Source organism: Urocampus carinirostris, chromosome 7, assembly GCF_059441175.1.
Source record: "Urocampus carinirostris isolate Australia breed hairy pipefish chromosome 7, RoL_Ucar_1.0, whole genome shotgun sequence".
NCBI lineage: Eukaryota > Metazoa > Chordata > Actinopteri > Syngnathiformes > Syngnathidae > Urocampus > Urocampus carinirostris.
This window is the reverse complement of record NC_142355.1, coordinates 41,055,279-41,074,286: the sequence shown is the minus strand read 5'-3', so window position 1 is coordinate 41,074,286 and position 19,008 is coordinate 41,055,279. Positions and strand designations below refer to the sequence as shown.

The 19,008-nt window shown below is 39.7% G+C and overlaps 1 protein-coding gene across 1 annotated transcript in view; it reads right to left on the bottom strand.

Annotated features, from left to right (window-relative positions):
* The window catches only part of tshz3a (teashirt zinc finger homeobox 3a), a 44,796-nt gene extending 31,929 nt beyond the window's left edge, over nucleotides 1-12,867 (bottom strand). Inside the window, exon 1 of the mRNA XM_088340975.1 lies at nucleotides 12,441-12,867. Within this exon, the coding sequence (XP_088197101.1) occupies nucleotides 12,441-12,480 (40 nt within the window). The 5' untranslated portion in view covers nucleotides 12,481-12,867. The remainder of the gene's footprint in view (nucleotides 1-12,440) is intronic.
* Between the last annotated feature and the right edge of the window lie 6,141 nt (nucleotides 12,868-19,008).

Genomic DNA, 19,008 nt, shown 5'->3' with positions numbered 1-19,008 from the left:
GGTTTCAGCAATCAAGCATTTTGAATTTCAAGCGCCCGTACGAACCGTAAAACCATAAAAAGGAGGGGACTTGTTGTTTACAAGCCTCTCTGTTGACCCTCGCTTTTTCTGCAGGGTCTACCATCTCACAGATATGGTGGCAGGTGGTTAGAGAGTAACACAAACACTTGACCTCATTTTACTTTTACAACGTGGACGCAAGATGTGTGCTCAATGTGTGCTGCAAGCTTTTATGTTTGCGTTCCTGACTCGGCATGTGGAAAGAGAAGATGCGAGTGGTGTCAAATACCTCACAGTCCCGCCACACACGGGCCAACAAATCAGAAAGTAGATGCCCACAGATTTGCAAGTATGTGCGCGCTCGTGACTGATGGCTTCCAGTTCGGCACTTATAAATCTGAGCCTGCAGAAACAGGAGACCGTTGCCATTGAGGATGTTCCAAACTGGACAAGCCCTCTTTGACCGACGGCTCGAAAACACAACCGAGTTCATTGAAAATTCATTGACTGATGGTGGCCACTAGAAAAGACAAACTAGTAATTCTCAGCGAATTTCTCCTCTTAAAGAATGTGTATACAGTGGGACCTCGCTACTTCGCGGTTCGACGTTCGCGGATTCAGAGCTTCGCGGTCTGTAATGGTAAAAAATGTTTTCCAAAAAAAAAAAATGTTTTGCAGATCTTCACTTTTTGCGGGAATCCCCCTCGGCCGACGACCCTAGCACAGCGCGCCGTTCTCGTTTCCAGGGTTTGTGCCCAAATCTGACTCCCGTACAGAATCCTCCCCCCCCTCGCATGAACGCGCATTCTGCTGCGCTTCCGACAAAAGCGATCGTATTCTATATAATACGCTTATTGAAACCTTAAAGCGAGCTAATTAAAATAATTGGGCAATCCTAGTCTATATAACGCGTTTATTTAAACAATAAAGCGCGATCGTATTCTACAAAATGCGATTGTTAACGTGGATGAAAAAGTCACCAACGTCACGTCTCCCGCTCGGGCCGCGATGGCTCTACATGGTGCTACACGGCCCTCGATGGCTCCGGTGTTATGCCGAGAATTGCATCCTCTGTCGCGGGAGCGCGCACACGTCACTCCCGCTACTATAATCACTTTTATCTCGTTTTATCTCACTTTTATATCACTTTTCGGGTATGTATTGGCAAACATATATCCAAGACCACTTCCTCTTGCATTTGTTGGGAATGTAATACAACTTAAACCATTCCGCCTTGTAGCAGGAGTGACGTGTGCGCGCTCCCGCGACAGGGGATGCAATTCTCGGCAGGGATGCATTCCTCAGCATAACACCTGCCCGCTCGGCTTGTCGCGGTGTCGTGCGTATCGCGCCCGAAAGTACCCGCGCCGCGGGTTAGGGGCTCGCTCGCGAATAATAAGGACAAGCGGTGCAGATAATGAGATGAGATTTTTATTTTTTTTTCCTGAAGGGGCGTTGCTACCTCGCAGATTTTCAGTTTTTGCGGGTGGTTTTGGTCCCCCATTAACCGGGTGTAAAAAAAAATATTAATTTAAATAAATAAATAAATAAATAAATTAAAAAAATATATATATTTTTTTGAAGGTGCGCCGCTACTTCGTGGATTTTCACTTATCGTGGGTGGTTTTGGTCCCCATTAACCGCGGTCTTACTGTATTTTCAGAAACATTTTCCTCAAGTGCCAAAACGTAAAAATACATTGTTGTTTATTTAATCTTAAAAAAAAACTATTATAAAGGCTTTGACGCAGCTCCTCAGTAAGTATCGCGCCTCTGGGGATCTTTGTCCACACATCAATGGAGCCCCAACTTCATTGTCTATCTTCCTGTATACAGCTATATTGAAGTGTGTAGGTGTCCTGTATGGTGACTAGGTGCAGTGAAGCAGTTTGGTGAGAAGAGCAAACAATGAATAAGACCAGACAGTTAATACTTCATAATTTAAAAAAAAACAAAAACAAAGTCTTAATAAGATGGAAAAGCCCCGTTTTTGGGCAGAGAGGGATGACGTCTCGTGCATGTCTGCAGTGACGGCATCGCCATGATGACCGAAATTCTGTGATCACGTCACCTGACATGTCGGGCGCTAAAGGGTTGTTGCAAAGTTCATCGTTCATGTTCAGTGATCTTGCAATAATGTTTTTTTTTTTTTTTTTTTTTTTTTTTGCAAGCAAAACCCCTATGTTTACGACAGTCATTGTTTAGATATTGAAGGTATCAAAAATGAAAAAAAAAAGGAAAATTTCTGTTTGAATGCATCATTTCACATATAGCTGCTTTTTTTTTTTTTTAGAAGTTTTTGGGAAAGGGGGATTTTTGTGAAATTGCAAGGTTCAACAGTAGTTTACTAAACAATGGTAGAAGCTGGAAACACCTTTCTAATGAAAGATTTGAACAAAACTACATTTATTGTAAGCCTTCTAAAAGTTGTCAAACTGGCATAAATTGACTGGCACCGGCTCTTACCATTTAAGAGAAAAGTTTGGAAACAGGGTTAGAAGGATCATGTTAAAGATGTAATACGATAGTTACTAGTTCCCGTTTGAAAAATGTAATTAGTGATGTAATCCAAATGTTGCTTATACCCAATATCAGTTTCAATTACTTTTGGATTACCCCAATACCAAATATGCAAATAAAAGACAAAACAAACATAATATAAATAAAATTACAACATTTGGATTTTAAGATAAAAGAATAGTGTAACCTTAAAATATGGAGGAAACCAATCTCAGGTTATGGCTTGTAATCCAACAAAAAGTGTGCTAAAAAAGATTTTTTTTAAATTGTATATATATATATATATATATATATATATATATATATATATATACAAACACAATATGGCACCTATTTGCTAACAACAAGACACACTATGTGGAGTAAAAACAAAGAATTTGTGGAACATTTTTTATTTACGAAATAAACAACACAAAGAATTGCTTATTATACGCAGCAGTCAACTACGGCAACTTTCATATAATTTCCCATTCTATTTAGTCTGCCTGAGCCTTGAGTTGTTTATTTCTCACAAGCGTTTTTTCCATGCTTACTTTCACAATAAATACTTGCTAATTATTGGATTGTAACAAAACTTTTATTTTGCTACATCACGATTACATTTGTGACCAGAGGATTAAACTTAAGAAATGGACCATTACTTTTTTTGCTTTTTAAATACTAATGTCATTTAAGTGAAAACTTGAGGTAAACGCTTTCCACAAAAAAATTTTGAATGTTATGCACGGTAATTCCTTGCTATGACGCAGTTCACCTTTTACGATCTCGCTGCTTTAAAGATTTTCATTTTGCATTGTGTTCTGCATCCTGATTGGCTAAACAGTCCCTGAGGGAGTAGCTATTAGTAAAAAAAAAAAAATCAATTCATGTTTTCAGGTACAGTATACAGTACTTGTGTTTGTTAAACAAATCCTAGGGCCAGTAGAAAGTGCTTATTCTTTTATTTCTATGTGTAATAGAGTAATTGTGTAATAATTGTAACTTCGCAGATAAACAAGGGGTCACTGTATGGTGGGAGCATCACTGAAAATATTAAACAAGAGTTACGCATGGTGTTGTGCCTCAGCTGTTTTAGGCTGACCTGAAAGTGGAGCTATAGCACCATGTCTCGTTCAATTAGGGATAAGTAAATGCACCAATGAAAATTTGGTGTATGCATTTCGGATACAGAGTCTGATGAGTAAAAAGTACAGTTTGTCGTTAAAAAAAAAAAAAATTCCAGTCTACATGTCTACATTTTCAGACTGGCTAAAGTCTCTTTAAGCAGGAATGTATTTATGTCATGAATTAAACAGATAAATTCCAAATGAAAATGTCAAATTGATTTTAAAATAATAAGAAGGTAACACATTTCCCAGCCAAATGCTGAGGTTTTAAAATGTCTGACATGCCGATCCAGATTTTTTATTGGCAGGCACTTCTTTCATCTTTGCAATTTTATGTTGTCGCAAAACGCGAAATTGAATCTGTGAAGCAATCAGAAGCGTTTTTGAACTACAAAAATAAATAAATAAATAAAAGTCAAGGGGCAGCACGGCGGCGCAGTGGTTAGCGTGTGTGCGGCACAGTTCTAAGGTCTTGGGAACCTCCTGTGTGGGTTCAAATCCAGCTACCGGACTTACTGTGCGGAGTTTGCATGTTCTCCCCGTGCTTGCGTGGGTTTCCTCCGGGCACTCCGGTTTCCCCCCACATTCCAAAGACATGCATTTCAGGTGGATTGGCCGGTCCAAATTGTCCCTAGGTGTGAATGAGCGAGCGAGTTGTCTGTCCCTGTGTGCCCTGCGATTGGCTGGCAACCAGATAAGGGTGTCCCCTGCCCACTGCCCGATGATTGCTGGGATGGGCTCCAGCACCCCCGCGACCCTACTTAGGATAAGCGGTGCAGCTAATGAGATGAGATGAGATGAGATAAAAGTCAAATTATAATCTCAACAGAGGAGGACAATGGCCTATGTCAGGAGTAAGGTGAGATGGATTGAAAATATGGATTTAATTGATATTGGTTTCACAGTTTAATATCTCTAGATATTTGTTTTCCCCCACATCCCCCTTTATCATTTGTCCACGTCTGTTTTCTATTTAGTTATTTTTTTGTTTTGAGTGTATATTATTACTGCCTACCTGTTGATAGTTGGCTAGACCAGTGTTTTTCAACCTTTTTTGAGCCAGGACATGTTCTTTACATTGAAAAAATTTTGCGGTACACCACAACCAAAATTTTTATAAAATGACACTGAACAGTATGTTTGATTACAATATAAATTATAATACCCTCAGTTTTTACAGGACAGACACTTGACAAGGACATAATATTTGCAAAAAAAAAAGGTTCATAAATGTGTTATAAAATTTTAAATTTTAAAATGTGACATTGGATAATTTCTCACGGCACACTAGTGTGTCACGGCAGAGTGGTTGAGAATCACCGGGCAAGACAATGTTAGCAGGATAACAGTATCAAAAGCCCGGCTAGCAGCTAACAAAAATGTGGAAGCAAAGAGACAAACTCGTTAGAGAATGTCTTGTTGGTAGTAAACGGTTTGACACCTCGTGCACAAACTCTCCCCCATGAGTGAAAGCTGGGCACGAACGGCTCACCTCCCCTAAGACTTGACATCATCGTTCTTTCTAAACCAATTTTTGCGTTGTATTTTTTACAACCAAACCAGTAACTCATTTTTAGTCATTTTTGGCAGGAATAGTGTCAAAAGTTTGTTGCAAGATATATTACATTGAATTATTTAATTATGTACCATTTCCCAAATCAATAACTCAAGATTGCTAAATTGGGAGTCCACTTGGGAGTAACAACAAATGCACCCCAGATAACAAATACAAAATCTAGCTGATATACATAGCATTTTTGATATTTGATCTAGTGCACAATTCCGTTAAATGTTAATCATAAAATAATTTACCTTCTGGAGCCTTAAGTGTGACACCAAAACTGCAGGTAAATCTGATTTTTTTAAGGACTCAACCTGTATCTGAGCTGTTAACCCTTAAACGTTTCTGTAAAATTCCCCTGAAATCCCGATCAAAGACATACCCAAAGTAAATTGAATGTTGTTCTTCAACATTTGCAGAAAATGGTCTCTTTTGAAAGGTACCACTTTGAAGTTTTGTCCCAAACTAAAATAAACACGGCAAGTGCTGCTAACATTGAGTAATCGGAGTTGGAAAACACAGAAATTGAAGGTTTTTTATTCTCGCCTGAATATTATTTTGCAATTAAATGTCTGCAAGTGAGTGTAGCATGGGCATGATAGCTGGAAAATAGATGAGGCAATAGCTTGAAGACTTACCAGGTACCTTGTCAAATTTGATCACAATCTGAAAAACTAAAAATTGTATTTTACACATTTTTCTAAGGGTGATTTAGGCATTACCATAAGTGGTCAATTGGAGATGAACGGTTTACAACACTAAAGCCTTTGCAAATGTGTATTGTACTTTGGCCAATTTTTTTAGACATTGTGAAAGAGTTGTAAAATTTTGACTTTTCTTTCCAGAAGTCAAATGAATGATTATGCGTAATAATGGTGCATAAAAATAAATCACGGATTGCCTTGCGCATGTTATTTATGGCTCTCATTTGAATACTATATATCTATTAACCCTGGTCATATCCCTCGTGAGGGGTGACATAGAGCAAGACAAAGACATACACAATAACAAAAAAAAGAAAAAAGGGAAAAGTAACTAAAAACACCCCAAACACCGAGACAAAACTGATGGTGGGTTCAGTCAAGCATATATAGGACACACTTTTAACTTCAGTTTACATATAAGGTATCAGACGAATAGACCACATTGTGGCTGTAATTCACTAAATAATCATTTATTTGAAAGTTCATTAAACAATCTATGCGAATTGTTAAGACGGTTCATGATTAAAAGCCGCAGAAAAAACTTGAACCCAAAACAATCTTTTTTACACTAAATGTCTAGGAAAGCACTTAGAGCAATTTGATTGGGTGAGTAGTAAGAATGGGTGGAGCTAAACACAGGGCGCACACACTTTCTCCTGGCCCAGCACTGTCAGCACTGAAGGTAAATAAATTGGTATTTCTCTGGCATTAGTATTATTTAATAGATTTGATCAAATAATTGAACATGACACAGTGGAATAAAATATGCTGAAGAATTAGCTTTTAACTGGGAAGAGGGTTAAGCGGTTTTGTCGAATTCTTTCTTAAAATATATGGTGTGGTTCTATTAAAAAAGAAAAAGAAAAATATATTTTCTTTGATGGCTCTTGGGGTCAAAAAGGTTCCCAACCTCTGCTCTAGGAATAGTTAACAATATTTACATTCAAATCACACCACACAGAGAGCATTCAATGGGGGTAAGCAAGGTTTTGGATTTCATTATTATTTGGAGGGACAATACTCTGTCGTTGACATCTACGAGCAAACATAAGTACATAACGTGTGACGTCACGTGTCCCGTCTTGCGCATGCAGAAAACTTTTGTGGCATTCACACAGGAGATGAAGTCGAATGTAGTTGGAAATGTGACCAACCTTACAAAAAAATCGGATTTCACCAAACTTGTTGGACTTTAAAATTATGTTCTGCATTGTTAACCTAGTCCAAGTCTCAGCCTCCCCTTCTTTTATCAATCTTAGAGGGCTCATGTTTACCATTAGATTTTCTTCAAAATGTTTTTAAAAAGTTTGCTATTAGCCCTGGCAACAAAAAACAAGTCATTTTTCTGGGTTAGGTTCCAAAGACCCCTGCCTTCAGTTGTTAAAACCACTCAGACCTGACACAGGTACGTGGCCCATTTGTCACCTGCAGCGCAAAATCGAGTTGCAGCACAACCAAAGGCGAGCAGCTCGGTGTAATATCAAGTTGATTACATCAACGTCGTTGCAAACCTCGTCGGGCTGGGCACCCCGAGCTTGTCATCTCCGATCACGAGGCCTGTCAGGACTCCATCAGCCTCTCTGCTAATTGGACCGATGCTAATGAACCGGGCAAAACAAGTTTTCGACTCCCGCTGAAGATGGAGAGAGAGAGAGGAGCGTGCATCTGTGTGTGTGCGTGTTCGAGAGACAATGAGGTAGCAAAGCTGGCTGTGGGTATGGGGGGAGGTAGATTTTTCATGCAAGTCTCAAGGTTGCAGCGAGCCGACTCTCCCCCTAAGTCCCTAATCAAGGCCCATCATCTGTCATCCTTTTCTTTGCTCTCTCTATCACCACGCTCGGCGCTGCAATCAATTCATCATCACCCTTTGTGTGCCACTGAACAGTTGACAACTTTATAACTTGCAGCTGCACGGGCTGACTGACAGGGCTGCGAGTAGAGTGTCGAAAAAAAAAAATCCAGGAAGAAAATGGACGGATGAATGAACGTAAAGAAGCGTGGTTTTGTCTGAGTGGGGAGGCAAAAAAAGTTGTTTTCTACAAACACCAAACGATCTGTATTACAGCCCTTTTATTCCCTTTCATCAACAGACAAACAGGCGTGTAGCGGGCAGGAGGAGAGCCAGAGAGGAGGAGGAGGAACAAAACATCCTTCTCACTGATCTGAAATCAGAAAGCTTTCAGTCATTCTTTATGTGCTCCCCGCGGCCACTCCGAGCCAGTGAGCGTGTACATTAGGCCGGGGCATTTTGATGAAATAAAAGCCTGGCCCGGCTTATGGCTAAAGAGAATGGGAGCACTCACTCAGCCTGTCTCTGATTGACCATTAAAACCATTGATGAATGGGCCTGTCAGGGTGGAGACAATTAAATCAAACATGAAACAAAGCCGTCGTGGCGGCTTGCTCTGACAGAGCAAACCCATTCCTCCCCTCCATTACATAGCACACGGCTCCTTTTACAGCCCCTTCACCACTACCTCCCACCTACCCTGGCCGTCGTGCATGTGCACAAGGACGTGTGATGTTTTTATTGCATGTGTGTGTGGTACAAACCAAATTCGAGGAAGTAACGGTATTTTGATGGTTGTTTACATGCTAAGGACATGCTAGAAACTCTTCGTTAAGGGTTAAGGACTGACACGGAACAACAAACCCAGCATTATTCTTTTTAATTGCTTCATTATTATAACATAGGCCAGATTGTAAATATGGTTTGCCTATTTATCACGATGTTTTTTTAAGACTGCATGTTTAACCTGGAGTGCCATGTCTAATCTTAGTGTATATAATGTTTCACAACGTTGATATCAATGACAATATGGACAATTCGATTCAACTTGGCAAAAATATCTAATACATTTTTATGTGGTTTAAAAGTGCAACAGGAAAAATGGTATATTAAAAACGTTGACATGGAGGCTAAATCAAGAACACATTAGACTAAATCAGGGTTCTTCAACCATTTTCGAGCTGAAGACTTTTTGTAACTAATTAGCTCAAAGGACACCCAGTTTGATATGCATTAATGAAATTACAACTTATTACTTTATTACTCTGTTGTTATTATGTATGTTACTGCCAGGTTAATTTTTTGAAGTACAGATAGACACAGTCAACCACTAAATAAACTAATTTTACCCAAAAAAATCAGAATGACCCATCACTGGTGAGCTATTTCCTCAGGCACCTAAACTGTCTTGAGTTGGAGACCCCTGGACTACATAAAAACACTATCAACTATTTTTGGACTCAATCTAGTCCACGTTGATAGGCTAAACTGAACCTAATTTAAGGTCTGTTTTTAGACAACATTTTTAAAGATTTAGCTCCAAATCAAATGGCTCGAAAAAGTTCAGTGCTGACTGTTAAGTGAAAATTGTTTTAGCAATGGAAATTGAATTTATTATCACAACGCCACCCTTGTGCGGAATTGACTGTTGATTGAACAGGATTGCGTTGTGGCCAAATCGGGGGTGCACTAATTGGCTTCAACCATACAGACCGATTCCTTCGAACATCACCAGATCAATCATATATACCACTTAACCCTATCTACTTTCCTGGCCTGCATTATGGTGGGCGAGGACTCGGACTCACACAATGATTACAACAGCCTTCCACCTTTGCTGTGCTTGTGTTCAGTAGGGTCTCAGGAGGGCAGGAGTTTATGGCAGCTAGTTTTCGGGTGAGGGGCAAGACAGCCATGCACATACCCTAGGACAATTTATAGTCTTTAATTAAACACAAATGCCTATTTGGAAATGCGGGAGAAACCCTGAGTGCCCACAGCACAGATTCAACGCATTGAGACCCAAGTTCAATTTCAAACTCTGTTTCGCTGGCCTCAGTCTACTCTCTTTGGGCACATGTTTATGGATTGTATTATTTTATTGTACAGCTCTTTGTGTATCCACTGTTTATTGTTTCCTTTTGTTTATTAATGATTGATGCTGTATTTTAGGTGTTGCACTTAAATAAAAACCCACTAATATTATTACTATTATTATTGTTAATGTTATCGATAGTAATACTATTATTGTTGGGCCGGGCAACAAAAATATAGTCAGATGTGAAACCGGTGTTCTGAAATTCCTTCCTACCCAAAGAGACATCCTAGTAATGCCTAGAAAACATGCGCAAGCACAACAAATCGCAATGTGTACCTTTAAGTGGTGATTACTTATGTTTTTCGTCTTTTTTTTACTCTTTCACTGCTTTAAATTTTGTTTTCTGACGTAGCTTTTACACTTGCCATGTTTTTCTGTCGTAGCTTTCAAGCAAGGTGTTGGTTGACCACAGTAATCACGCACACATAACCACCTGTGTTCATTTTACCTCTGAAAAGTGATGGATCCCGGAGACTCACATGCTCAAAAATCTATAGGTCCCAACAGAGATCTATGGGTCCCCAAAATTTAGTGTTATCCAGGTTTAAATCGTAAATCGGCGACAAATATATAATATAAATGTATACATTAATTCAGTTTTAATCATCAAATTATTGATTCATTTTCTGCATCAAATTATTGTTGGTATTATACAGATTAAAGGGATAACCACAAACCTGTTTTTTTTTGTTTTCTCCTTTTATACTTCCTTCTTTCCTTAACTTCTTTATACCACACATTTCTTGATATCAATCATCAAAGCAAGTGAGCCGTTTGAGAGCCGGCTCTTTTCAATGAATTGAGCCAAAAAAGCCGGTTCTCTACAAAAAGAAGGACTTCCTTTCACTACACAACGAGATCTCGTTGGCCGAGATCGGCGTGCTGACAAAAACTCGAACCGCGAGACCAAAACAACAATGGCGGATCTGCCTGACGAAAAGTTTGGAGTGCAATAATTCTTTGTTAAAAAAAAGTAATCGGGTAATAATGACAATTTTGTGGCAAAAAGGTTCCGTCCCAGGGACGCACGTCGATTTGAGACTATGCGTCCCCAGCAAAAATGATGCATCTATGACGCAGGGACGCGGGCAAACGAGAACACTGAACCAATAAAAGTTCTGTTTGCAAAAATTTTGAGTTTCAGTGTTGCTGGTTTCACTTGATTGCAGGGGTAATTTTAGGTCCAGAGCTTTGGGGTGCTGAGCACCCAGAGTGTCGCACTTATTTTTGGTATTCATTTCACTTAAAGAGATTTAGGATCATTCAACACTGTTCATAAGTGTCACTTCCAATTTGTGAACATCACATTACACTTCAAAACACTGAGTAGCGCTGACAACCATATACAAATAACTTAGGAGAGGTGTTTGTATTTCTTTATAGTTACTGAGAGTAAGAGACTCACCTGATCATGGTGCTTTTTTTTTCGAAAATAATCTGTGATGTGCTGGTCCTGGGAGGATGACCATACGCATAGCTTACAAATACAAACCCTTTAGCAGATAAACAAGGGGTCACTGTATGGTGGGAGCATCACTGAAAACAATGATTAATATCATTGTTGCATTGGATTCAATGCAGCTAAAATTAGGACTAATATCTGATGATAATAACAAAGTCATGGAATTGAGTGGTACCATAATTGTTCAAAATAACCACTGTATACCATACTCTCAGGGTACTACACTTCAGCCTTCACAGAACACTAGCCGATCGAAATAGGAGCGGGAAGGAGGGCGAAAGCGATGTTAGGAAACAAATGGACTGAACCATTTCAAGGCAGTTGAGTTGTTTACCTTTTTGTTTAGTTTTACTTAAACAATAATAATATCCTGTGGTTTTAAGCATATTCTGTTCTTAATTGAGGAAAACAGCAAAGAAAATGCTAGAATTTTGGGGGTGCTAGAAAAACAAAAACAGCCGATTGTAAAAAGAAAAACAAAATTGCTGCTGTCAGGTCAGCCCAAGGTAGGACGTCTCGGGAGGGTAGGATGGTTTGGTAGAACAATGGTCTGTAGTACAGAAAATGTTGCCAACCACTTTACAATTCTAAACCGATTTAAAAATGTAGATATAATGCCAATCAAACATGAGGTAACTTTTGAAGGGGATCCAAGTTGGGTAAAATAACAGTTAGCTAAGGCGCCACCTGCCGTTTGACATGTAGTTGGCAGCTTTATTATTTTGTAATGGCAAGTTTAACAAATGAAGCATACCTCCTCATTTTTTGTGAGTCACTTGAGCATCAGTGTGAATCCCAGGAGGCGAATGGGCTTGTGTGAAAAAAGTAAACGAATCCTTTGAAAGTGGTTTAAATGTGACGTAAGGAACCCGCAGCACATGGTGGGAAGTGATTTTCTGATGCAAATCCGGACCGATCACATCAAAGCCGCGTGACAGCCAATCAATCAACCGTCAAATCGAACATGGCAACTGTCGATTATGGCTCTTTCCAGCCCACCAAACTCCCATTGTCCGCACTCCAAATTGTTTATCTTGTGCGGTGAAAGAGAAACGAATGAACGGACCCGAGTTTTGTTTTTTAGCTCGAGAAGTTATGCCAGCGGGGAGGATGCAGTCGGCTACGTGCAGCATTTACGAACGAAAAAAAAAAAAAAGTCATTGAGAGCAGCATATAAAGTCCAATAGGGTACTGTACATACCTGGTGCGCGCTTGGGCGCTTCTTGTTTCCTCCGTGGCATTTGGGACTGTATTTTCGAGGGGTTCCGCCAAACTCCTCCTTATTTTTTTCCTCTTACACGCGCGACAAAGCCGAAGATCCACCTTCTGCTCCGAGCTTCACGCCTCGGCACTACGTCGAGGAGTCCGCCGAGGAGGAAAAAGTCGGCATGTCTTTTGTGAAGCGTCCTCGACAAAAAAGCCTGAGTGGTGCTGGAGGATGTCGTTGACACACAAGGAACAGCCTGGCAAAGCAGTTCGGCCGCCCGCTCTGGCAAACAGCAAACTTGGAGGAAGAAGAGCAACGATCGCGTCACTCAAAGTAGAGAATGGGCAAACCCACCGCCCCGTTAACTCTTTGCTGGTCAGGCTGTGAGGACGCCTCCCCCTTTCGCCTCTCACCTCTCTCTTCTCAATCATTCTCACAGGCAGTGTTGGCAACCCAATGCCTTTTCTCTGTAACGTTTTTGTTCACATTATGTAACTCAACTGTCGTTTTATCATAGTGCCTTACTATGCTACTTTTTATCAATGGATGCACAAGTGGGGTCAAAAATGGGGTATGGGTTGTTACCAGGGCCGTCCGTTTCCAAACATGATGCTCAGAGCACACGCACATCTATTATTACCCCCCATTTTTTTACAGCACCTTTTCCAGGGTTGTACAGGGATGTGTTTCACAATTAACGTTTTCAAAATGTAACTTTTATTCATTCAGAATATTACAGTATTAGTAGTAATATACTGAACAAAAGTGAACCCCAAACGTTTTTTCCTGCTTTTTCCCTTCCTGTTATTTATTTTTCCTTTTAATTTTTAAATCTGTTTTGTGTCTCCTAGCTATTTAATTCAGTGTCCTTTCCATTTTCTCTTCTTCTTTTTCTCTTTTATTCCCCTTTTTAACATTGTTTCCCAGTTTTCCCCAGCTTTTTACCTCTTTTTTTCATGCTTTATTTCTCTCTCTCCTTATTTCCATTTGTTTTATTTCTATTCTTCTTTTTTTCACCAACTTTTATCCATTGTTCTTGCTTTATAATTATGCTATCCCATCCCCCCTTTTACTTACCTTTTTCTTGTTTTGTTTGCCTTTTTTCATTTTTTTCCGACTGATCTCACAACTACATCCAGTTTTCTTTTTAGTGGGCAGAACATATCTGGGGGTGGGGACTGAGTTTCTCTATAGTAAACAAAACGGATTACTAGGGAAAGTAACCAATTCCGTTACTTTAAAAATGAGTCGTATGTCAAAGAATTTGAATTTTTTTGAGCAAATACAAAACACTGCGTTTAGTGAACCTGCTTTTTTGGCTCAGTCCACTAAAAAGTGTCCTAAATGGCTCTTTAGGTTGTTTTTGTTTCTTCAATCCCTAAATTATTTCATGGTTGCCATGGCGCCCAATCGTCCATGCCCGTGTGTGTCGCAGTTGCCATGGTGCCCAATTGGCCCCACCCGTGTGGCGCCAGCTGCGACTCGTTGAGAGATTGGCTTTCTGTCCATATAAAGCTCAGCGCTCTCTTGCTTCGGTTGTCAGCCCGTCAAACGAACTTCTGCCCCACAAGACGTGGGTTCTGACTTGGTCCTGTTTTCCTGTGATATCGCCAGTCCGGTATTGCTCCCCTTTATTGTTGTCCTGTTTAATTTTGGGTTCCCGTTTTGTTTCCGTCTGTTTTCGTCCTGTTTGTTAGTTTCTCCAGTTTTTGTTCCCATTTAGTTTCTCCTGTTTATTTTCATTATCCTGATTTATTATCGATCTCGTAGGTCTCTGGCTTCCTGTCTTTCCACGCCAGACCGGCTGCCAACGTGCATGACTCCCCTTTTCCCGTCAAATAAAGGCTTGGGTGAGAATGTCACGCGATTGGGTCCTGATCCTGTTCTGGTTCCTGACAAATTACCAATTATTATGTAACATAATCCACAGACACAAAAAATAAAAAAAATAAGGAAACAAAATAAAAAATACAATAACAAAATGAAACATGGGGGATAAAATAAGAAAACAGAGCAAACTTTACATTTTATATAGACACTGAAAAACACAGGAAGTACAATTAAGAGATTTATGAATCTAGAAAAAAAAAGATAAAATACAAAACAATTTGCACCTTTTTACCCTCAATTTAAAGTTAACAACACAGAATCCCCCAGAAAAATAAATATTAACCAATCAAGAGAGAAAAGGCATCATTGAGCGAACTCGCTGTGAATTGATTGGGGGCTGGCTCCCTTTGTTCACTTCCAAGAGCCAGCATATAGCGCCGTTTTGTTCATGAACAACATGAGTCAGTTGCCACTACATCCAGGAATGTCAACAGCACTGCTGGCTCACTTTTTCCGCGACTCAGACCTCATCTTGTTTCGTCTTTAAGTTCATTAGTAAACATGGTAGTCGCATTTTTGAATGGTGACATGATCTGAAACGATGGGATGTAAACAACTCAGAAAAGAGCGCAAAACCGCTTTATTCAAAGTAACGCACCGCTTTTGACCATCAGTAGCGGTAAGGGCATAGTAACGACGGAAAAATATATTAGTTAGATTACCTTGTTACTGAAAAAAAAAGAACGCCGTTACGTAACAACTTTATTCCCAACACTGGAATGCAATTACTTTTCTTTGTTACTTAATTGATAACATTTTGTAACTTTACTGTCGTTTTAACATAGTGCGTTACTCTGCTAATTTTTAAAAGCAAACCCAGTATCAAAAGGTTTAACGCAGGGCTCTCCAACTTATTTCAAGCTTGGAGCTAATGTTTTATACTAATTTGCGAAAAGGCCACCCAGTTTTATGGATTTCTAAAATAACAACTTATAATTTTATTACTTTGTTGTTACCAAGTTATTTGGCAGTTCATGGATTCGTTAACCACCTTGGCCGTTAGGGTAGCACTTCCTGTGGCGTTTTTCATGGGTGGCAGATTGCTTCCCCTCATGAAACAGATTTCCATGGTTACCAGGGACAGGAGAAGCCTGCTGATCTGACTCAGGTACAGCATTTTCGTCCTCTGGTTGCCGTTGTTTTTCGTGGTAAAGCACCATCCCGCTCTTCAGAGATAAACCAGGCCTCGGCCCTGACAGGCAGCGTCGGGTGACAATGCTAATACAATATTCCAAATCACTGGGGAACAACTGTTGTTACGGAATCACATCAGTCAATACCATTGGTTTATGGCAGGATCATCCAATGGTGGTGACATAAATTAAATCTGCATGCAAGGAATCTTGTAACCTAACTCTTATCAGCTTGAAGTATGCAGTTCTAACAACTTTATTGCCGCATGTACAGAGCACGATAATTTAAAAGCGTTTTAGGCCACAGATATTATTGATTTGATTTGTGTGTTTAGGTAAACGACATTAGCATATCGAATGACATTTTTGAGAGGCATGATACAGGTGCATACATAAAAAGCCACTAGGTGGTGCTCCTTCCTATTGGAAGTAGGTTTAAATAGACTCAGTCAACCACTAAAGAAATCATTTTACCAGAAAAAGGTAAAGAACCTGTATTGTGAGCTATTTTCAGAACAGGTCCGCCGGCACCTCAGCTGTCCGTAGGGGACACCCACGGGGGTGGGCATCACGTTGGAGACACCTTGTCTAATGAAATTTGACAAAATATCTGTCGCTTATGAAGTAACATACAACGCGACTTTCCGGCAGCAACACATCACTGAATGCAATAGATGAGCAAGTCTGGTATGTTTATATCTACCTTCAAATTACAACTGAATAGTTACAGTGGCACTGTCTCAAGTAAGGTTGAGCAAAACTATGATTTTTGGTATCACTTAGATCCAAATAAATTTATGCTTAGGGTAGGATCAGGCCCATCACAATGGGCGAGCCATTTAATACATCAGCGACAACAACTCTTTCAGAACAAAAGTCAAGAGAGTCAAATCGAAAAAGCAGCGATTTAACAAAAATACAAATACTGTGTAACAATGTGAACAAGACAACTACTTTACAGTTTTTTCCCCAAAAACAACAAATTTGCCAGAGATTTGAAAGTGGGCTTTGTAATCCAGTCTGCCTTTACAGAGCTGTAAATACAGTAAATCAGATCAGCAATGCACAATTACAGTGAAATGCCTATACACACAGTAACCATTTTTTCAGGAGTTCATCCCTAGTAATTATGTTATATAATTTATTTATTTTTTTATCTTCTGATTTATTCTCATGGGCCTTATAGTTTGATGCACCTTATATATGAGAAATCTTTCACAAAGGAGCATTTTTCAAAGTTCATCCTATAGTCCAGAAAATACGGCACCTTTTATTGCGCAATATTTTGAAAATAAAATCAATAGTGAAAATGAAGTGTAACCACAATTATATTAAATTTGAACATTATCATGTATGTATAATCCTACGAAACACTATCAACATTATTATATAGAGTTAAAATAGGAAGACAGTATTGATTTTGAGACATAGTATTGATCCAATCCAAGTACTAGTTCAGTATCGATAATATTGATATTTGGATCGATTTGCCCACCCTGAGTCTCAAGATCAGAGTACAAGGGGGCTGATTTAGTCGCATTTAAGCCGTGTTTACAACTATAAAACAACATACTGAAATCAGGGGGTCAGCTTATATGCACATACGTATATATGCACATTGGTTGGGAATCAATATCAATGGGGAGCACAGAATTTGCTGGACAAAAAGTGATAATTTTGGTATTTTTATTTGTAAAATGAATTTTCCACTACACCATGCCTGGGGAAAAAAAAGAAAACGTCTTGGATTTTACCCTGAAATGGAGGAGCTCTTCGAGTGGTTTGAAGCACAGAGACAAAATGGATATGGAATGTCTCGACTGTGTTAGTCTGCTAGCTCTCAAGATTTTACAAGTCAAGACAAATGAAGGGTTTCCGAAGTCCAGTCATTTGTGTCTTGCTGCCATTGCAATTGTAACGGCCGTACTTGTTTGCTGCAAGATAGTTTGTTATTTTCCCACTTTATAAATAAACGATCCCATTTCAAACACTCCCCAGCCTACCTGCATTTGGCTTCACGCTCCAAATCCCTGACAGTAACAGTAAAATGTGCAGCACCACGCCACACTGTGGTGCCTTTTTGTCTTGGTGTATTAACTTATTCCAGCAGCCCCTAGTCTGACACAGGGTCATGATAAGGTCATCAGGTCGGCAAAAAGTGAATACATGTGGAAATCAAACCCAGCTTTAGTTAAAGCTACGATGAGCGTCCATGACTGTCATTGTCAGCTTCCCCCTGGCGTTACACATGCGAGAAAATACAACAACAACATCAATTTCACCCCCACCCCCTACGGCAGGGGTGTCTATACTTTTTGAGAAAGCTTTCCAAATTTGGTAAGTTGAAAATGTGTGAGGGACGACTTTTCAGCCTGCTTTTTTTCAGCAGTCCTTAATGAACTCATCCTCCAAAAAAGGTTTGCAGAGCTTGGCGATCAGTGTTTCGACCTTTTTCTTTTGCGTCAGAGTCTTGTCTAAAAAGTGCTGCTGTTAAAACAGCTTCTAGTAGCTTCAGCTTATCACAGTGTTTGTCTCAAGTTAGCTTTTGTTTGTCAGCATGTTTCATCTGGCAGTGCCTCTTAATATTCTATTCTTTGAAAACATCCAGTCTTGACAAATTAGGCAGACACGGTTGTTTCGGATTTCAGTGAAAAAAATTCTCCAATTTCCACTTCTCCTGGAAGCAGCGGCCCTCATAGCCAACAAGGGTAGGCATTTAAAAACTTTGGCCTCAGTCTACTTTCTTTGGGTACATGTTTAAGTATTGTATTATTTTAATGTACAGCTGTTTGTGTACACATTGTTTCTTGTTTTCTTTTGTTGATTAATGATTGATCCTGTTTTTCACTTGTGTTGTGCTTAAATAAAAACCCACTAATATTATGACTATTATTATTGTTAATGTTATTGTTATTAATACTATTGTTATTGTTGGGCCAGTCAACAAGAATATAGTCAGACATTACACCGCTGTTCTGAAATTCCTCCCTACCCAAAGAGACTACTATCTGACGTAGCTTTTAAGCCTGCCGCGTTTTTCTGTGGCAGCTTTCAAGGAGGGTGATTGTTGACTATGGTAATCACGCACATATAACCAGTAAAAGTTCTGTTTGCAATCATTTTGAGAGGTCCTGGAAGCAGTGGCCCTCACAGCCGACTTTTCTTTTTTATTTACGATCGCCACAGAAAGCCAAGGGCAAGATGGCCATGTGCTACTGCCATCATCTTGTGAAATGGTGAGATTTTTCGTCTGTTTTGTTTTTGGGTACAAATGTAATCTATAATCAGCAGCATCAATTTCACCCCCACCCCCAACATTACTAGTGGGCCACATATCATTAATTTTATGACAGGCAGCGAGCCGGTTAAAATTTGATCAGGGGCCGTAACTGGCCACTGGGCCAGACTTTGGACAAACATGCCGCATGTCCTCCTGCCTCGAACTTAACGCAAGCTATTAAATGTTGGCTTTCATCACAGTCTTAGCATCAGTTCCCCCGTATATCCGTGTTAGGGAGGGATCAAAGTCAGTTCAAGGA